The sequence below is a fragment of the Aedes albopictus genome, chromosome 1, assembly GCF_035046485.1.
Source record: "Aedes albopictus strain Foshan chromosome 1, AalbF5, whole genome shotgun sequence".
NCBI classification, from domain to species: domain Eukaryota; kingdom Metazoa; phylum Arthropoda; class Insecta; order Diptera; family Culicidae; genus Aedes; species Aedes albopictus.
The window spans coordinates 235,738,685-235,761,034 of NC_085136.1; the positions used below are offsets into that span (position 1 = coordinate 235,738,685).

At 39.2% G+C, this 22,350-nt stretch overlaps 1 protein-coding gene and 1 long non-coding RNA gene across 2 annotated transcripts in view; one reads left to right on the top strand and one right to left on the bottom strand.

Annotated features, from left to right (window-relative positions):
* Window positions 1–22,350, top strand: part of LOC134285528 (uncharacterized) — a 374,077-nt gene that overhangs the window by 207,716 nt on the left and 144,011 nt on the right. The window lies entirely within an intron of this gene.
* The window catches only part of LOC134287026 (DNA repair endonuclease XPF-like), a 38,080-nt gene continuing 23,213 nt past the window's right edge, over window positions 7,484–22,350 (bottom strand). The window contains exons 4-6 of the mRNA XM_062848734.1: window positions 20,954–21,936; window positions 10,550–10,771; window positions 7,484–8,182 (exon numbers count right to left, since the gene is read on the bottom strand). Of these exons, the coding sequence (XP_062704718.1) occupies window positions 7,625–8,182; window positions 10,550–10,771; window positions 20,954–21,936 (1,763 nt within the window). The 3' untranslated portion in view covers window positions 7,484–7,624. The remainder of the gene's footprint in view (window positions 8,183–10,549; window positions 10,772–20,953; window positions 21,937–22,350) is intronic.

A 22,350-nucleotide genomic window follows, 5' to 3' on the forward strand; every position in this document is an offset into this window, starting at 1 on the left:
TGCTATCCCAGATCATCTTCCGTCGTCTGTCACCTTAAACAAACGAGTTCGTGGGAAGTTATCAAGCCACCTTCATCGACGGCCGTTTGACAACGGACCAGATCTTTACCGTACGGCAAATCCTCCAGAAATGCCGTGAATACCAGGTCCCAACGCACCACCTGTTCATCGACTTCAAAGCGGCATACGACGGTATCGACCGCACAGAGCTATGGATAATTATGGACGAGAACAGCTTTCCCGGGAAGCTTACCAGACTGATAAGAGCAACGATGGACGGTGTGCAGAACAGCGTAAGGATTTCTGGTGAACTATTCAGTTCATTCGAATCTCGACAAGGACTACGACAAGGTGATGGACTTTCCTGCTTACTATTCAACATCGGAAGGTGTTATGCGACGAGCCGGGCTCAACAGCCGGGGTACGGTCTTCACGAAATCCGGCCAATTTGTCTGTTTTGCGGATGACATGGATATTATTGCTAGAACATTTGGAACGGTGGCAGAACTGTACACCCGCCTGAAACGTGAAGCAGCAAAGGTCGGACTGGTGGTGAATGCGGCAAAGACAAAGTACATGCTGGTAGGTGGGACTGAACGAGACAGGGCAAACCTTGGCTGCAGTGTTACGATTGACGGGGATACTTTCGAGGTGGTAGAAGAATTCGTCTACCTCGGTTCCTTGCTAACGGCTGACAATAACGTGAGTCGTGAAATACGAAGGCGCATCATCAGTGGAAGTCGCGCCTACTATGGGCTCCAGAAGAAACTGCGGTCAAAAAAGATTCACCCCCGCACCAAATGTACCATGTACAATACGTTAATAAGACCGGTGGTGGACACGAGACATGGACGATGCTCGAAGAGGACCTGCAAGCACTCGGAGTTTTCAAGCGCTGCTAACGACGATCTTCGGCGGCGTGCAGGAGAACCGTGTGTGGCGGAGAAGGATGAACCACGAGCTCGCTGCACTTTACGGCGAACCCAGCATCCAGAAAGTGGGCAAAGCCGAAAGGATACGGTGGGCAGGGCATGTTGCAAGAATGCCGGACAACAACCCTGCACAGTTGGTGTTTGCTAACCATCCGGTTGGTACAAGAAGGCGTGGAGCGCAGAGAGCACGATGGGCGGACCAGGTGGAGCAGTGGCGTAGCTAGGGATTTGGGGGCCCGGTGCGGAAGCAAATTGGTAGGCCCCCCAGAAAATTACATAAATCTTTACATTTAACTGTCGAATGATCGCACTGTTGCATTTTGTACAAAACGTTGAAAAAATCTCGCTTTTTGTACTAAGCATTCTAGTGATGCTGGCAGTGATGGCCAACGGAAGGTTAAACATTATCTATCTTATCTTATTTTCTGTATTCCTTTATGATTTTTTTCGGGAGCGAAAGATTTTTTTATAAGAATTATGCCGAAAAAGTTTTTTTTTATCTGTATTAACGAGGTTTTTAGCCCTAGGCTAGTTCATCTCGGGAACCACGATTTACTTCCCTTCCGAAGGAAGAACTCACATTTTGCGAGTTTGTCGGGAGTGGGATTCGATCCCAGGTCCTCGGCGTGATAGTCAAGTGTTCTAACTATCACACCAGATCCGCTCCACTGAAAAAGTTTTTAACAAATTATTTAGAAATTGCACAAAATAATCCTTTATATACGCTTTCAAAGATTGCTTTACCTTTTTCTTTGGGAAATCTTTCTTGAAGAACAATTTGTCTTCAAGAATCTTTTAAGTTGCTAATGCAAGGATGTCATTCTGTATTCCTCTAAAAGCGCTCCTTTAGGAATGGTATTATTATTAGCTTTATTAATGAGGCTTTCAGCCCCTTGGCTGGTTCACCTCAGACATTCAGCAATGTTTTCAAAAGTACTACAGAGTAATTCAAAAGATTCTTGCAAAGGCTTCATCGAGTATAGACATATTAGTTCAGGAATCTATCAATTATATCTCTGAGGATTTATCTAGAAGATCATCTAAAGAATTCTTGAAAAATTCCAAGAAAAATACTACAAAAAACCACCAATGATTCATTCAGAACCAGATATTCTTCCAAGAAATTACATCGCGATCCCCTCAGAGGAAGAGAAGCCCTTCTAGAATTTCCTTCAAAATTCTTCCGTTTCTTCCAGAGAATCCTCTTAATAATCCTTTGGTGATTCTCCACGAAAGTCAAATATTTCTCCATAAATTCTTCAAGCATTTCTCAATTATTCCCTCAAATAACTTTTTCAGATATTTCTACAATAATTAAACTTGTTATTTCCTCAAGCATTCATAACTTTTCTTGGCGTCCTTTTTAAGATTTCTTAAGAATAATTCCCTAGGATTACTTCAGAAATCCCACCAAAGATTCCTTTTTCCAAAAGTATTCTTCAAGAAGTTTCTCTAAAGGTTTTACTAAGAGATTCATCCTAGAATTCCTCCTAGAAATATCCAAAGAATCAATTGGATAATAATAAAACAAAATCTCCAAGGATTCCTATAGAAGAAATTGAATTAAATAAATTAATTATTTACTATTAATTAAATTAGTTAAATTAAACTTTTAGATGGACTTCTGTAGGAGTTCTGTAAGAATTCTTTCGAAAAATCCTTGTGGACTTCTTCTAATGAACTTTTCAATATCCATCAACTCTAGGAGTTTTCTCAAAAGTTCCTTCAGCAATTTTTGCTAGTATTCCTCTGGGCACTTTTCAAAAACTTCTATTTCGATTTTTGATAAGACTCAAGACTCCTTCAAAATTCTTCCAAGGAAAAATAATTCTAAGTTTACATCACGCATCTCAGTCAGGAATTTCTCCAGAATTATTACGTTATTTTTTATATTATCCGTGCTCGCTTCTAACAAATATACAAAAATAAGAAGCAGAACAAAAAGCGCTTCATTCCTTTGTTTTGAGTGGTATGAAAATGGGAGCGTATATGCTTAAATAGTAGAAGAACAGATACCCAATCGTGTCAAAACAAATAACTTCTCCAGAAGTCTCTCAAAGGATTCCTCCTAAGACTATTTTACCACTTTCTGCAGGAGTTCTTTGAGAATAACTAGGAGCATCCTTTAGGTAATTAATGCAAGGCTAAGATTTCATAGAGGATATTCATCGGGAATTTTTTCAGGAATCGCTTCAAGAATTCATACGAGTATTTTTCCAAGGATTTCTTAAATATTTCTTCAAAAAAATCTCCTGGAAATTATCACAAGAGTCTGTCAGAATTTATTCAAGGATCTTGTTAGAAACTCCTGCGAAGGTTTCATTAATCGTATAAAGCATTCTGCTTAATTTTTTTTAATAACATCTCCAAAGCTTCCACCATTACTTTTGGGATTTTTCCAGGAATCGATTTTCTATGGTTATTCAACATTCTAAAGGAATTCCTTCAAAGAAGCCTTTAGAAATCGCTCCCAAATTTCCTTCAGGAATTTTTCAAGAGATTTCTTTAGTAGCTCATCCAATAATTTCTCCGAAGATTACTTCAGATTTTATTCTAGTAAGTATTCTCTTAGAATTTCTTCAATTAATGTTATTCATTCATTCTTAAACTGATTTTCCCAGGTATTTAACAAATAATTTTGTACAAGAAATCTTTTGGGATCCTTTCATGCAAAGATTTCTTATTGTATTAATTTAATTACTCCTGCAAAGTTTTCCGGAGACTCTTACACAAATTCCTCCAAGAAATTCTATAGGAAATGTTCCAGAGGAGGCATTGAATGTTTTGCTAGATTTTTTTTAGAAATTCCTTTAAGCTTCCAGGACGCGTGCCATCATGCAACCGAAACTGCACCGCGATCGCGCTATATACGAAAAGCGAGGCTTTTTGGTGGTGTTGTACTTTTTACAACAGCGCACGCGCTGAAGGGTTATTAAGCCTATTCAAGGATTCATAAACTCCTCCAATGAATACTTAAGAAACTCAAATTAAAAAATATAAGAATTCTTTCAATTCTAACAGAAATTCCCCCAAGAAATTCTAATGGAATTTCTTCATACATTTTTAGGAAATTGTTTGTGATCTCTTCTGGTAATCATCTTAATTTTTTGGATTTTTTTAAAGTAATTCTCTTGAGATTTTTCTCGGTCGTTCCGTTGTAAATTCTTGGATTTTTTTTTAATTTGCAAAAGTGTATCTCATAGAACTTCAAAGTAATAACAAACAAGCTTTTAAAAGTTGTCACTTAAATTGACAAATGAATTGACTTATTAATTTTCAAAGTACCGTCGTGCGGGGTGTCATTGGGCCAAAGTGGGGTGACATTGGGCCACTATTCCGCACATTTAGAGTACGACGGGAATGCATTTTGTGTGCTAATATACTAGAATACATTAGTCTAAGATGCTTGGCATCCACCGTCAAGTTCTCTGACTTATATTGAATCCGTAGGATCAATGGACCAATGTTACCCTCTAGGCCCAATGTCACCCCTAATGACGGTACCTATCGAATGAATTTCAACATTGAACTATTGAAAGAATTACAAATGTAATTGTCAGGTATATTTGCATAGGGACTGCTGGTGGAACTTTCAAAGAAATTGCTGAAATCCCGAGATAAATTTCCAAAGCAGTTGCCCAAAGAGTTTCAAAAAGTGATGTTAAAGAAATTTTCAAAAATAATAATCTAATTCAACTTCGAGTATTATTGCTGAGAAATTTCCAAAAGAGTTATCGAAGATTTCGAAGGAAGTGCCGAAATAGTTTTCAAAAATATTTGCAAAGAAAACCCCAAGAATAATTTTATAGGAATTTTCGGATTAAATCCAATCAAAGCATTTCCCAATAAATTGCCAAAAAAAAACTCCGTCAAAAGATATTCGATTTTTTTTTTCAGGTAACTCACAGAAAACTTGCCAAATAAATTACCAAAAAAATGTCATGTGAAATACCCAATCAATTCCCGTAGGGATTGGTACAGAAGATTCCAGAAAAGTGTTGAAGTTGTTCCGAAAGTAATTACCAGAGGCTTTCTCAAACGCATTGTAAAAAAAAAAATCAGTGAAAAGTTGCAGACGGAATTCCCAACGAAATTTTCGTTGAAATAAAAATCTGAAGAAGTTCGTAGAAATAAAAATCAGAAGCCATTTTTGTAGCATTGCCGAGAATTAGTTGAAGAAGTTTCCAAAGGAATTGCATAACAATAAATCAAAAGTCTCGCCAAAGGAAATTTTCAGAGCAATTGCCGAATGGATTTCCAAATTAATGTTTAAAGATAATGCTTAATGAATTTGTACCCGGGTTTCCAAATTAGTTACTGAAAAAAAATTAAAAAAAAAATAATTCTGGAAATTCTAATAGATAATGTAAAAGTTCTTACAGGAATTGCTCCAAGAAATTCTACTGGAATTCCTCAATGAACCATTTAGGAATTCTTCCATGGTTTTTATTAGTTTTTTTCTATTGATACCCTAAAGAATTTCTTTAGCGATAACACCAGTTTCGTCCGGATTTCCTTCACGAAACTTCTAAGGAAAGTTTCTAACGATTTCATCAAGCATTTTTTTTCCATGTGCGGAGCTCCAAGAACTCTTTCTGGGATATCTTTTACAATTTATCTGCAAAATACTTCAAGGACATCTTTACAAATCCTGCGAAAGTTGCTACAGCGATTCCTTAGGAAATTCCTCCTTCATTTCTGAAGAAATTTCTTCAGTATTATGTAATCCCAAGAACTCCATAAAGAGTATATCCACAAACGATTCCTTTGGAGCTGCCCCACATGTTTTCTTCAGCATTTTATAAAGAGGAATACTTTAGGAATTCCTTCAAGATTTTTTTTAGAAACTTCTTCAAGGGTTCATTTTGCACTGCCTCATATGATTTTGAAGCCCTTCCAAGGATTTCCTGAGAATTTGTTGAAGCATTTCTTTAGTCATACCTGCAGGGATTTCCTCAGAAATTTCTCTAATAATTGCTGTTGGAAATTATCCAAAGATTACTTAGGCATTGTTTTCAAGTCCTCTTTCACAATTCGGTTAAGAATCTTTTAAGAAATTCCAGTAAAGATTTAATCTTTCCTCCAAGGATTTTTTTTTCAAGTTACAAATAAAGATTCGTTCATGGATTTTTCAGTTTTTCTTCAGATAACCCTACAAGGATGAACATATTCATCCCCAAGGCCCCCTGCAGAAATTCCTCCAAGGAAATATGTAGGAAATCTTTTGAAGATTGTTTTTATTTATTTGCACCAAAGAATTTGTAATTCTTCACTAATTCGGTAAAAATCCTTCCAGTATATCATCAAATATACCTTCAAAATCAACCCAATGATTCTTTCCTAACACATCTTGAAATTCATTCAGGCGGTTTTTCAAGGATTTTTTTTTTATTTCTACAAAAAATGCTACATACATTTCTACAAGGATTCCTTCGGGAATTCATTCAAATTTCTTTAGAAAGTCTTCCAAGAATCCATTCAGGTATGGCTCCAATCATGATCTCAATGATATTATCCGTGAGGAACTCCTGCAAGATTCCTTCTCGAAGAAGTCTCTAAAATCATTCCTGGAGAGATTTCTTATGGTCCATCTAAAAGATTTCTTGAAGGTCTTCATGACATATTCCTTGAATGGCTTTATGACCGTTTCCGAAGAGGTATTTCTGAACGACTGCTTGAAGAAATCCCTACATTAAAAAATCTCAAAGGAATTCCTAAAGGATTTCTTGATAATTTTTTGAAAAAAATCCTGAAAAATGTTAGGAGGTGTTCCTTTAGGAATCATTGTAAGTATTCGTACACCAATGCTTAGAAAATTTTTTCAAGCAATCCCTAAAAATGTTCTGAAGTAAATCTTAGAGGAATTTTTGTAGAAGCCTTTGGATTAACTGCCTGATAAATCGAAAAAGATATTCTTGCCCAAAGGAATTCCCACAGAAAGCCTTCAAGGACGTTGAATGCGTTCAGTTCTTAATTTTGATAAATGGGGCCCCTGAATTTCAGCTGCAATCTTAAGCTAAATCAACAGCTATGTTTGGTTCTGTGGTTAGGATATCATGGATGTTTTCATAATGCTCATGAATTTTACTTCCATTTCGGTATTGAATGTCGTAAAATTCAATTTTGATCTCGAGCACATTTTTTTTTATTGTATTTTGGGGCTCCTGCAGGTGCAAAGAGTAGTCATCAAACTAATATAAACAAAACTAACAAAACTACACGAATAAAGTGTGTACATTTTGAATTGCTAATAATAGAACTTCAAAATAGCCATCTGTGTTCCGCATTCCAAAATCTCTTGATAATAACAAAGAGGCCCCTATATAACTATCATCAGATCGGCAAGTGTTGAACTTATACTTATAGAAATCTTTCTCTAATCACAGAACTTTATTCAAACTGGGGCCCCGAATTCAGGGGGCCTCCAAATCAGGGATGATTTATAACACTAGACCTGCCCTGATTTGGAGGCCCCCTGAATTCAGGGGCCCGGTGCGGATCGCACCCACCGCCCCTCCCCCCCCCCCTTGCTACGCCACTGAGGTGGAGCGTGATCAGGCGAATGTTGGGCGCGACCGAGGTTGGAGAGCTGCAGCTGCAAATCGAGTATTATGGCGGCAAATTGTTGAATCAGTATTATCATGAATTTGATGTTAACTAAAAATGAAAATGAATCTCTTCCATCTTTCCGATTATATTTCCTCGTGCAAACTTTCCCACAGCACTCGGGCTTTTGTTTCATTGCCCAACAATCCTTCCAGCTGTTTTTGGTTCATTCGGCATAATTCCTTTAATTTTTTTATTTTTGCCATTACTTTTGCAATGTTGCCCGAGTCAATTCCTGGCAAGTTCTTTAAAAAGTTAACATTGCGATCCTTGAAGGATTCATCTACAACATCTGCATCTGATTCCAGCCGTTCAGGATCTGGCTCCTGCCTGCCCTTTTTCACCGTTTCCAAAAGTTGGGCCGTCGCGTGTGGGCTCGGGGACCACACGAGCCGCAACTTTTGGAAACGGTGGGTCAACCACATGATATCATGCTTACCGTTGGGTGAAAATTGTTTAAGAAAATTCCCTTGCAAATAAAAAAGGTACTTCGGGTCGAACTCGATCAGAAGTATTGGCTTTGCGTAACAACGGGTCATCCTGTCGCACTGGTGGTAAAGCCGTCCCGATTTCAGCGATTTGGCGAAATCTGGGACAGACTTCCGTTCTACGCAAATCCCCGGCGACAAAATGTAATCACCAACCTGGGAAGAAAGATATTCACTTACATACATATGTGAACCATAACGCCATAATTATACAAATTTCGAATACACAAAACTGCATAGTAGTGTGGGTCATCGGAACCGTTTTTTCAGATCAATTTTTTTTTGGTTCCGTTTAGGGTCCTGAGTATCTGTGCAAAATTTGAGCACGATCGGTTGCGTCTACACATTGTGCAATTGAAATTTGTATGGGATTTTGTATGGAAAAACATACTTTTTTGCATTTTTGTCATAAGTTGAAAATGTTTGTCTGAAACGTTTTAACCGATACTGTAAAATGATAGCCTAGGATGTTCTGAAAAACTTTGTTGAAGACCGCAAAGGGATCCGATGCTTGTGAAAATAGTTATAATCAACGAACCGCATGCATGTATTTATGTTTTAACATGTAAAGGAATAACAATAGCAACAAAATCATGCTGTTTCGCCAAGCAATGCTAACGCTATAACTTTTTTTATAAGCATCAGATCACTTCGTGGTCTTCGACAAAGTTTTTCAGGACACCCTAGGCTATGTTTTCACTTTATCGTTTACATGGTTTTAGAAAAAATCGAGCTTGTCATGAGAGAAATGCAAAAAAGTGTGTTTCCCATGTAAAACCCCATACAAACTTCAAACGCGATGCGCAAAACGTAGACATAACCGATCGTGCCCAAATTTTGCACACTTATATGGGTCCTAAAATGGGATCAAAAAAGCTTTGATCAGATGGGATACCATTGAATTTTTCATTTTTCCATATAAACGATGACCCACTCTACTGCATAGTTACAAATGGTTGCAAATGGACCCAAATGAAACCCAGAAAAAAAAAACTAAGTTAATCGGTAAGCTAGTCGACTTGAAGTCCGCACTCGGCTTGAAGTTTTATATCAGAATTTCAATTTTTCAGTATGAGGAAAGTAATCTTTTCAAAGGTAGGTATTTAAAACAGCATAAGAAATCCTTTCCTCTTCTGAAGATTTAGGGCATATATCAGGGAACATTTTGTTAGAAGATAGCTTTCTAGTTGCACTTAATTTAAGGCAGCTAATAAGTTTTGAAACAATAAACATTTTATACGAATGATTTCTGACTTGCTTGTTTGGTATCACTACACGATCTACGTGTGGAAGTGCGTGGCAACTGCATCTACTGCGTCATCACCCAGCGCTGGATAGAGGCGCAAGTGTTTTATAAAATTAGACAATTTCATTTTTATTTCATTTGGGTCGTAAATATTCCTGCGCAGTGTTGCATTTGAACGCGATCAATTTGCGTTCATGTTCAAATTCGGCACGCTGCGATCAAAACGATTTGAACATTGTTCAGTTCAAAATTTGGAACGCGTGCAAGCTCGAAATTGAACGCACCTTGAACAATGAGCAAGAACTGCACCAGTATAATACCAGCATGCTAACATGGTACCCGCTAAACTGAAATGGTCGTATTTCTGCCATTTTTTCGCCAATTCTTGTTGTAATCTTGGGCTTATTGGATTCACAACCTGACCGGCTCGGTCACCGTGGATTGCGGATAATCTGTATTTCGGTTCAGAATCTTAATGCCCGATGCCATAATGTCCTAGGTCGTGCACATCTTTCCGTGCAACAACGAGTGTATACTAATGCGTCACAAAATCCTAGGAGAGAAGGATATGATGACGCATCCAATCATCCAAGGACCGAGGCGTTGTCACCCCGGACGTTTCGATCCGCTCCCTTTCCAACCCCACAATGCAATGTATGTACTTATTACTAATGTGGTATTATGTGGTACAGTAAAGGTCCATGTTCCATGAAGTCTGATTTCTACAGAACTCTGGACGACTGGACCGATTCATTAGCTTTACATATCGATAGAATAGTGCATTAGAACATTGAGCCGAATGGGGATCTGAACGGGCGTTCTTGAGCAGTGAAAAGCTCTGACACGCAAGTTCAAAGTCTACTGCGTTCACGTTCAAAAAATTGAACGCGTTCAGTTCATTTTTGGCTCGCGTTCAGTTCAAATGCAACACTGTTCCTGCGATATCACTTCGGACAAGCTTGGTATCTTCGGCGTAGTTGTTGTCTTGTTCAAGAACTACTCATCGATAGCCCAAATAATAAGCAAAACAATCGCATACCAGGCAAATCAATCGCATACCAGATACTACACATGAAATACGAAACAACACTTCACCAAACTTCAAGAAAAGTGCAATGCGTCAACAACCATTAAGACAGCCAGCACGAGCCAGCATACATATCATAAGTTTTTGTTTGGAGTGTAACTTTGTGCCCCGGTGTACATTATGCGGTTTTGTGTATTCGAAATTTTGCACAAATCGACAAAGTCTAATGAAGAATGTCCAAATTGCTTACCGTAATCGTCATGGGCACCACCTCTATTCCGCGGCGATGGATCAAGCATGGCAGGTCCGATCGAAACTCTCGCTTGTCGACGATTATACGAGGCGTGATAAAGCTTTCGGTAGCAACTGCTTGGTCTCCGCCGGCCTGACTCGTGGGATCCTCCTGCTTCTTTTGCAGCATGATAATAGCGTCCTCAGATTTCCCGTCTCTGTGCTCCGGCACGACCATGTTCTGTAAACACACAATATTGTATTCTTACAGATATGTTACTTAGGACGCTGAATAGCGTTGAAACATGTTAACTAGGCCTTAGATAGGACAGATTACGTAATCCTTCTGTAACAGTTCACTAGACTTGTACGGCATTAAAGAAGACACTGTTGCGATCTGATTGGGTAGATTATGGTAGAAAGTGGGAACATTTATTTAGTATTTGCTGTAAAGTATTTCTGTAGATTGTTATAAACTTAGAGTAGTGTTTGTTGATCGGTTCCGACATATAAATCTTATAGTCTAAGCTACTGACACGGCATAGCTTGCCAATGAGGTGTGCCGTTTGAAGCTTGGGGTCCAAGGTCTGAGTGAAGTCCGTTGGTTAAGCTTTGGAGAACACAAATTTGCATCGGGTCAACTTCTGTTCTTTAATGAGAGGAATACCCGGGTTTGAAACCTCGCCACGATCGCATGATACGCGGCACCCGATACTGTCGAAATGCATGACGCAGAACATGTTTACTGTCACCGGTGACTACTGCGAAGGTAGGTTCCGACCGAGGTTCCGACAATTTGGATGATCATAGTCTGTGATTCCTCATGGAGTGCATTCTGGGATTCCTCCAGGAGCTTTACAAGAACTTCCTCAGTTCAGTGGCAAGTTATCCTGGAGTTTCCTGAGAACTACTCTAGGTGCTTCTCGTGCATTCCTCCAAGAAGTACTATTGTGCGGGTTGTCATTGCGCCAAAGCGGGGTGACATTGGGCCACTATTCCACACGTTTAGAATACGATAGGAATGCAAATTGTGTGCTAAACTTCTAGAATACATGATTCATTTCATCCATCTCGGATTCTCTGACTTATATTGAATTAGTGGGATCGATGGATCATCGAACCCTCTAGGCCCAATGTCACCCTGATCGACGGTACCTCGGGAATTGCTTCAGGAGTTGCCAGGATTCCTTTAGGAGTTCCACGGAAAATTGTCTAGGAATATCCCTGAATTCCCACCATAGCTTCCCTAAGAATACCACGGGAATTCCTATAGAAGCATTCCTGCAGCAAAAGTGGTAGAATTCCTCCAGGATTTCCCTGTGAATTTCTTCATGATTCGACGGGAAATAACTACATAAATTATCCGACAATTTTCTCCAGAATTTCCATAATATTTAATTCAGGAGTTCCCCAATGGATTTTTTCCAGGAGCTCCTTGGTTATCCTCCGGGAAATCCGCAAAAACTTTTCCAGGAGATCCTCAAGATTTCCTTCAAGAGATCCTCGGGAATTCCTACAGGAGATCCTCGACAATTCCTCCATCAGTACTTGGGGAATACCTGCAGGAGTTTACAGGCAATTTCTACAGAAGTCCTCGAGAATTTATCTTGGAGCTACCATGGAATATCTCCAAGATTTCCCGGGAATTTCTCCGGGAGGTCCACGGAAATTCCTGTAAGAGTTCCTCAGGAACTTCTCCAGAAAATCCTCGAAAAATATTCCTGGAGATCCTTGGGATTCCTCCAGAAATTCCTCGGAAATTCCCCCAGGAGATCACGGGAATTCCTCCAGAAGATCCTTGGGAATTCCTCCAGAAGTTCACCGGTAACTCCTTCAGAAGTTCCTCGGGAATTCCTCCATAAGTTTCCGGAGAATTTCTCAACGAGTTTTCCGAGAACTCCAACAGGAGTTCCTCGGATATTCCTCCAGGTGCTATTCGGGAATTCCTCCTGGAGTCCCCCATACATTCTTCTAGGAATTCCACGGGAATTCTTCCAGGATATCCTCTGGAATTCTACCAGAAGTTTCTAGGGAATTCTTCCAGGAGATTCTCGGAAATTTCTCCAAGAGTTTCTGGAGAATTCCTTCAGAAGATCTTTGGGAATTCTTCCAGGAGTTTCTCGGGAATTCCTCCAGGAGTTCCTCGAGAATTCCTCTAGGAATTCTTCCGGAATTCCTGCAGGAGTTCTTCCGGAACTCCTCTATGAGTATCTCAAAAATTCCTCCCGGAGTTCCTCGCGGGAATTTCTCTAGGAGATTCTTGGCGATCTTTCAGGAAATTCGTGATAATCCTCTAGGAGATCCACGGCAATTACTACAGGATTTTCTCGGGAATGCCTTCAAGAACTGCTCGAGAATTTCTCCATGAGTTCTTCCAGCAAGAACACATCGGGAATCCCTCGAAGCACTCCTTGAAGAGTTTTTTTTTGGGAATACCTCCAGGAGTTTCCCGGGAGTTCAACCAGCAACTCCTCGGGAATTTATCCAGGAGTTTCTCGTAAATTCCTCCAGGAATTCCTCGGAAATTCCTCCAGGACATCATCGCGAACTTATTCAGAAAATCCTCGGAAAATCATCCGAAAGTTCCTCAAGAAATCCTCCAGGAGTTTATAGGGAAGTCATCCATAAGAATAAATTGAGGCAATTCCAATTTAATCGTTTGGATTCCCTAGACTGAGAAAGCCAAATCCTCATAGAATTTCCAGTCGAAAATCTTCAGCGTCATCCATGAGTTTCCTGAGAATTCCTTCAGGAGTTCCCCGATAATTCCTTCAGGAATTCCTGGGATATTCTGCCAAGAGTTCATCGGAAATTTTGCTAAGAGGTCCTCGAAAACTCCTGCAGGAGTTCCTCAGGAATTCTTCCAGGAAATTCCTCCAGGAAATTCTCAGAAATTCCTCCAGTATTTCCATCTATTTCCGCGGGAAGTCCTGCTGGAGATCCTTGGGCATCCCTCCGGGAGTTCCTTGGGAATCTCTCCAAGAGTTCTTCGTTATTCCTCGAATTCTTCCAGGAGTTCCTCGGGAATTTCTTCAGGAGTTCCTCGGAAATTCCTCCAGGAGAACCTTGGGAATCCCTCCAGGAGTTCTTCGGAAATCCCTTCAAGAATTCCTGTGGAATTTATTTTGGAGTAGCTCGGTAGTTCCTCCAGTTCCAGAGTTGGTGAGAAATTCTTCCAGAAGTCAACGGGAATCAGAAGACCAGAAGTTTATCGGGAATCCCTCCAGAAATTCCTTTATGATTATCTCGGGAATTCCTCCGGGTATTTCCGGGTATTTCTCCACGAGTTAGGTGTTTCTCGAAAATTCCTTCAAGAATTCCATGAAAATTCCTTTGAAGTTCCTAGAGGTTTTTTTTGCCAGTTCCTAAGGAATTCTTCTAGGTTCCCCAGCACTCCATGAGTTTCCTGGGAATTCCGAACATCCACATAAATTTCTGATAAACTCCTGAAGAATTCCCGATAAAATTCCAGAAGATCTCTTTGAGGATTTTCCAAGGAACTCCTGAAGGAGTTTGCGAAAAACTCTTGGACGAATTTCCGAGGAATGCCCGAAGAAGAATTCTAAAGGAACCCCAGAAGGAAATACCAAGGAAATCCAGGAGGAATTCTCGAGGAATTCCCAAGAAACTTCTGAAGCATTTGCTGAAAAACTCCTGAAGAAAATTTTTGACAAACTCCTGGAAACATCCGGAGAACTGCTGGAGAAATTTTCGAGGAATTCTTGTAGAATTTCCGGATGAGCTCCTGAAATAGCTCCTGATGAATGTAGTAGGCTGAGAACACAATTGTTATTGTAGTAGGCTAATCTAGGAATCAGGAAATAAACGTCATTTTTGAATATAGTAAACAACCGAACTACACGCTCTTCTACATTGGCGACGAGAATAAAAGTTCATTTTCCGCGATTAAGATATCTGTGTTAAAAAAAAAATAGTGCATTGTATTTTAAAACAGCAGAACTGTTGAGAAGTGAAGTGTATGTATAGTGTTTAGAAGTAACCATAAGGCAGGACTGTTGAAAGAGTCTATTCATTACAAAGACAAGGAAATTGCGTCGTCGATGAAAGCTCTTTGGTAATATTGTGAGATTTGTCATTTGGAAATAGAAAATTATACAGTTATCAGAAAGTAAGGAGTGATCTAAAGAGCCAACAGAAAAGGAGAGATAAGGAGTTATTGACCAAAGGTGGGAGGTAAGAAAAACCATATTCGGGTATGAGGAATTCCCATAGGAATTTCTGTGAGAAATGTTACAAGATTTGGTTTGCTCATTGAAAAAAAAAATCAGTGCACTGATTTAATTTATCACGAAAGCTTGGTTGACACTTTGTTCTGATAATTTGTTGTTTGCTGCTGACAGTAACTAGTAATCCTACATTATAGAGATCTGCGGAGGCGGCCATTATGAGCCAATCGTGCAGAGAGAACTGTCAAAGTGTAAGCCAAATGAACATGCTTATCGTTCGTAGGAAGGCGTCGTATGAACGGTTTTGCTATCGGAACTAAATGAATTAAAATTATTTATTTTTAATATCGAGAAATTGGCGGCATATGTAAGTTTAGTAAAAAGATAAAAATTTATTAATTCTGCTTTCAAAAGCTCATGCTTATAATGACACTTTTGTTGCTGCACTTGTCGAAAAAACTTCCATTGCTACTTCTTGCTTCACTTCTGCCGATATGATTAGCGTAACACTTTTGCAATAAATTTCAGATTTCTTCGATTGCTCCGCTATTTCAATAAAATTTTGAAAAAAAAATTCTACCATAATTAGAAATTGTAAACAAAACAACTTGAACCACAACGAAGTCACGCACAAAGTTTGAACATCTAGCTTTGTAGCAAGTGTTGACAGCTGCTGTACACAAAATAAACAGCGTTGCCGAATCGACATATGTAACTTCCGCTCATCTCTATGTAGAGGATTTTTAACAGTAACAGTTGCTTAGCAACGGGACGGCAAATGGTATAGCTGCTTTGTTAATTAGATTTAACATTTGAAATAAAATGGCTTCGTTCTGTGGAAGTCATTTGATATAATGTGTTCATTTTTCAGATATATGAAACAAACCTATTTTTAAATGTTTGTTAACTTGTAATGGGACGATTTTGATACAATATGGACATACAATTTGTAAATTATATCGATTTTACCATTGCATAGTTTTCTCAATTATTTGTTATTACCTGTGTTAGAATAGATTATATGTATAATGGTTTATCACCATCATCAGGCTATTAAAAGCGAAGAAAGATATTCACTTATTCAATTTTACAAACTGAAGGTCGTTTATCGTTAGTTATCGGTTTTCGTCACGCGAAACTTAAAATGTCGAGAAAGATTGTACCGTATCGTCAACGTATCAGAAATAAAAGAGTTGTAAGTGAAAATTAACATGCCAAATTATATCAGAATTAAAAAAAAAAATACATGAGATTTACTGGCAGAGAAGAGATTCACCAGATAAAAATGGCACAAAATAAAGACAAAGGAGTCCTAGAAAATCGCAATGCAAGATGAAAAAAATAAATCTTTAAACGCGTGGTGCACAATCTTTACGGTATTCGATTCAATCGGGAAAAACCTGAGGCACATCGAGTGGATTGTCAGATTACGCATGGTAGTGAGTGATATTGCATGAGTGTTTCCTTCCTATGCTTGTGAACGTGATTTACAAATCAGTAGAAGAAATAGCAATTAAGACTATTTTTCTGTTAACCAACTAATACATTACATGAAAAAAAGTGCTATTGTAGTCTAAAAAAAAAGTTTCATGTTTAAGAATAGATGAAATATATGAATTGAAATGAAATATAAAATAGTTCAAATATTGAACGTCTATTTTCGATCCATTAGCAGGAACACAAAAGCATGAACTAAACGTTCAGGTTCAACGACAGAAAAAAACAATTCCAGTCACACTCGCTGAATTTAAGTAGATTCACTGAAATTCAAATGCATATAAAAACGTAGGAAGTTCAAAGAATGCTCGTTTCTAAATAAAGTGGATGAAATCATTCTAGTCTATTTGGAAAGCGAAACAAAAACATGGAATGTAGGGGAATGAAAATCCTAGTCCATTCCTAGAAAGAAACGTAGGGACCTCTCAAGGAGTTCTAGTCCGTTTCTGTTACCAAATATAGAGGATAAAGTTATCCTAGTCTATTTGGAGTTCAAAAAGAAATCATGGAATGTAGGGGATTACGAATCCTAGTCCATTCCTATCATGAAACGTAGGGAATTTTTAGAAGATTCTAGTCCGTTTCTGTTACCAAATATAGGGGATAAAGTTATCCTAGTCTATTTGGAGTTCAAAGAGAAATTATGGAATGTAGGGGATCACGAATCCTAGTCCATTCCTAGTATGAAACGAAGGGAACTTTTGGATAGTTCTAGTCCGTTTCTGTTACCAAATATAGGGGATAAAGTTATCCTAGTCTATTTGGAGATCAAAACTTAGAAAAAAAGCGAATGTAAAGACCAAAATGAAGGAGTCCAACTCAGTTCGTTTGGCGCAATATTTAGTATGTTGTTTATAAACCTGTAAATAATATATTCTGAAGTTTATTGTAGCTAATATCCCAGAAAAATAAATTGAACAATTGAAGAAACTATCAAGATCGAAGCTGAAGCTGGGGCTCAAAGGAGGATAGTAACATGAAACATTAAATTTCCCAATGACTCTGGTAAGACTATTCCACTGAACTGAAAAAAAGAACAAGGTAAACGTATGTGAAAATGGCCTAGTAAACGCCACTTACTTGAAGATATCAAATGGTTTATAAATCCTTATTTTTTATTCCTTTATAGATAACCAAAACTATGTCAAGTTGTCCGAAAACGCATGGGAAGGCCTGACGATTGGTGGCAGTGACCCTTGGACGAAATCCTGTATAATAATTTATGAGTTCAACAGATCTAAAATCAAGAATCATCGAATGTTGTTAAATTTATGATTTGGTATTTTAATTACAATAGTGCTACTTTTTGAAGAAAGGGAGAGATGTAGTAGGCTGAGAACACAATTGTTATTGTAGTAGGCTAATCTAGGAATCAGGAAATAAACGTCATTTTTGAATATAGTAAACAACCGAACTACACGCTCTTCTACAATGAACTTCTGGAGGAATTTACAATGAACCCCTAAAGGATTTCCTGAGGAACTTCAGATAGAATTCTTGGGGAGCTTCTGGAGGAATTCTCAAAGAACTCCTGGAGGAATGCCAAGGAATGCATGGAGAAATTTCCTAGGAACTCCGAGAGGCATTCCCGAGTAACTCCTGGAGGAATTGGGAAGATTACATGACAGATTTTCCTAGTAACTTCAAGAGAAATTCTCGGGTATACTCAAGAATCTCTGGAACAGAAAGAAACCGATTGTGGGGTTCTAATAAGGGTTATCCCTTAATCTACTAGTATGCCAATAAATAAATGAAATGAACAGATTTCCGAGGTACTCTTGGAAGAATTTCCGCGGTTCCCCAGTACTTGTAGAGAATTTCCCGCCGAGCTCCTGGAAGAATCCCCGAGGAACTCCTGGAGGTATTCCCGAAGAACTTCTAAAGGAATTCCTCAAGATATTCGATTCCAAGGATAACATGGAGAAATTTTCTAGGAACTGCTGAAGGAATTTCAGAGCATCACTTGGAGGAATTCCTGAGGAACTCCTGGAAGAATTCTCGGATGAATCCTGGAGGGTTTTCCGAGGAAATCCTGGAGCTTCTTGAGATCATTGCTAACCCAACTAACATTTTCAGCGCTATAAGCTTCAGTCATTTGCTTTCTGTTGTGTAACCATCGAGTAAAAGCAGTCAACGCTGAATAAAAGGAAAGCTAGTCAAATATAAAGCATAAGCTAATACACGACTGCAAAACAAGCACCATCCAGCTACCAAACTCGGTTTTCAGAAATCCATTGCTTGTCACTGGGGCTGCCTTTACTCCACTCTATTCCAACTCCGGGAGATATCCCGGAAGATGTGAAAACTTGAACACATCGAATAGGAGTCCCCACTAACAAAACAGCTGCTACTATACTGTACAATTCGTTATACTGACAAATCCCCAAACCAGCAGCGCTTTAAAGGCCGTTATGCGATTTCATTACGGCTAGAATCTGTAATAAATAAACTGTTGGTTTACCAACACGGCTTGTCGGATGTAAACATTATTGTCAAAACAAACTTTAAGCGGGATATATAGCTACTACACAAATTCTTTACAGCTATCCATCTCTGTGCTGTAAAAATAATTTGGGTTGCTTTTATTGCACTTTAATTCAATGCCGGAAGATTCTCCGGAAGATGTGCAAATCGAGTAAGAGTCCCAGCCACTACAACAGCTGCTTTCATACAGTCCGTTTTGTAATGTTGCCAAAACACAAAACAGCAGCGCTTCGTAGCCGTTTAAAGAACACTCTTTCAGCTAGAAGCTGTGAAGAAGAATCTGTTGGCGCAATCACACAGCTTGTTCAATGTAAACATTATTGCGTTTGACGTTTCACAAGCTTTTGCAGCAAGATGAAGTTGGGTAAGGTTTCTTGTGGCACAATTATGAAGCCTTGTCTGGAGTAAAACAAAACGGGCTATTTTCTATGTTATTTATATATAGCAGTGTGGCAGCGAGGACATCATCGGGACCAGTGGATACGGAGATCGGGAGTTCGATTCCAACTAGCGGCAAGTACTTTAATTATTCAATTTTAAAAGTGATAATTCCAGTTCCACATGTATTGCGTCACGATATCCGTAACCTAATTATATTTAAACGTTTAATTTGGGGATGCCATATAACTATTATTTAACAACTGCGAAAAGGCTGAAATAGTGCCTTTTCAAGATGTTATTCAGTTAGTGGTTACATAGGAGCCGAGAAAAGAGCTATGAATTGGTGGCATAGAAGCTTCTCGCACAGCATATACATGCTGATTAAGTTCGCCAGATTCATTGGTATAGGGCTTGCATAGAAGCTTCCATCTATATGTACAACACAGTAACTCAGCATCAAGCCGTATTGAGGACGCTTTGTTGACGTTTACATTCACAATAAATGTTAGTTGGGAAGGCCTACTGAAAGTGCCCAAAACAAGATGTCAAAAAGTTTCAGCAAAAGTTTCAGAAAGTCTTATTGATCAACGACGCCAACAAGAAGTTGAATGCTAGTGCCCGGTACCCGGCTCAAAAGATAGCGGTGGCAGATAAATGAATCCATCGCAGCACGAAGAGAGCGCGATTTTTGAAGCGCAGAAAAGTATGGACATGAACGATATGCGGAAGTTTTATGCAACTGTCATGCGCGTGACACAAAACTACACCTGTGTGCCCGGCATGTGCAATGACCAGGAAGGAAATGTGTTACAAACAAGACAATGCACAATGGTCCACGAAACAGATTTACGAGGAAAGATGCATTCAGCGCCCTCAAATGATTTTCTAGATTAATATGGTCTTCTACAAAGTTGTTCCTAAAAATGAGGCCCTCTTTTCATTATACATCAAAATTAGGGAAGTCCATATTTTCAAAAAAAAATTGGAAACCAAACTTTTTTCTACAAGTGTTTCTTGGGCGATTTTGATGAAAAATCGAAACTGAAAAGGTTAACGCCAGAAAACCGTTTTTTCTTGAACCACCCTAAGCTTATTCAGAAAAATACCTGTAGATCGGTCAATTTTAAAGCTACATAAAAAGTGCCTTCAGCAATCTTGCTCAAAATTGATAGATCTACAACTTTTTCGAAGAATGTATACAGTTATTCTTGCAAATGAAAAAGTTTGATTACCAATTTCTTTGAAAATATGGACCACCCTAATTTTCATCCACATTTTAAAGAGGGCTTTATTATTAGGGACAACTTTGTAGAAGACCATATTTGCCTAAAAACTCATTTGAAGGCGTTGAATGCATCTTTCCTCGTAAATCTGGTTCGTGGACCACTGTGCAATGGTGGCAGCCAGAGGGAATGTACACTTCGAAGCTTGATTGAATGATGATAATGAAGGAGCACGCAGAAATGGGGTTAACATAGTAGATAACGGTCAAGCAGTGGAACCAGCAACACTGGATGAGCTTTGGAAAATTCTTAAAGGAGTTGCAAAACCGCAAGGCTGCTGACAAGGCCGAGATCCCGGTCGAACTTCGTAAGTGCAGCTACATCAATCAATGGCCTCATATGCCCAAACAATAAGAAAGAGCATAGATTATAGTGTGCTTAGTACAAAGGGATTACTGTTTAAAATTCGGCGTACAAGATACTGTCGCATGTCTGTTCATCATACTGAGACCTCTTGAAGAGTTCTTCGTCGTCGAACACCAGGCTGGTTCTTGTGAGAGCCGATGAACGATGGATCAGCTGGCTGCGATCACCTTCATTTAAAATTTGATCTCATAGATTTCTAGAAGGTTTCTAGAAAGAATTACTTACCTGTTTCGTATCGACAAGCAACTCGAACGCTTGCTTTTCTCTCCGCACTGCCGTTAGGTATGATTGCTCTTCGGCTGTTCCCGAGTGGATGATAACGAACACTCGTGCCCGGTCCAGTTCATGACGCTGCTGCCGTGCCGCGTACACTTCAATCTGCCGCAATGCAGTCACATGGCTGTGGTACATTACGATGTAACGAGGTTTGATCGTCTCCAATGTGCGATCCAACGAATCCGTGCCGTTGATTTCGCTCTTGAAAGTTCTAATGAAAACCATTGGCTTGTTGCTGTCGGTCATAATCTTCGTGATATCCTCATTTTCCATCGTTGAAACCAGTTCGAATTCACCGCATTCCATTTGGGTGACGTTGCATTGATAATCTTCTTCGCCAGCGTCCGAATTGGTCCGCTCGGCGGCACCTTTCTGAGAAATTGTCAGTATGTAGGAATCCTTGAAGCACCGGTTATCTCCCTGCTCCTGCTGCGTGCTCTCCAGCAGATCCGCTTCCATTTTGAACATAGAGCTCTCTCCCTCGTCTTGATCTTTCAAATCTTCTTCGGCCTTCTTGGCTGCATCGGTATGGCGTTTGGAAATCTTTTCTCGGAAGAGGCTTCTTCTTGATGAACCGGCTGATGCTTCCGGAACCGCCTGCTGCTTAGGTTCTACACTCTTTACAGTGTATCCACTACGATGCTCCGTAGGGAAGCGGCGATATGATTCGGCTGCTTTCGAAACATCCACGTCGTTTTGCAATGCCTTATAGAATAGATATCTATGTGGTCCTTGCGTCAAGTATTGAGCGAGCTGGTAGCACGCATTGCCATCTTGGCACAATATCAAGATCTTGACTTGCTGATGGAGATGCTTTAGACGTTCGTCTTTACTGCGAATGTTCTTCGCTGTTTCTTTTATATCTGTTGGGATATCCTGCCGGAGCACTTTGGTTAGTGCTTCCCATTTTGGACAGTGTTCAGGGTCGAATTCTGAAAAATAGATCAGAAGGTTTTTATATTAGTAATTAACTATTCTACTGCTTCTGTAAATATTTTATTTTTTTATTTTTTCAATTTTATTGGTGCACAAGGGGGTCATGGGGCCAAGTCTCCAATGCAAGTCCAAGAACTCACATCGTCCATAATACACCGTGGAATTTGGGAGTAGGCATTGCAACCTCTTTAGCCATGCGGCTTTTAAGTTTTGCGTGGCCTTAAGGATGAGGGGGAAGGTGGGAGTTTGATTTTGCGTATTGAGCTGTGAAAGATATGTTGTTAATTAAATGGTCAACGTTATTTACCTTTGCATATGAGTCATTCCATATGAAGTGACCGAGAAAATGTGAAAACTTGCAACCGACCCTCACGGATTTGGACCAAATTTGGTTGAAACATTTGTTTAGA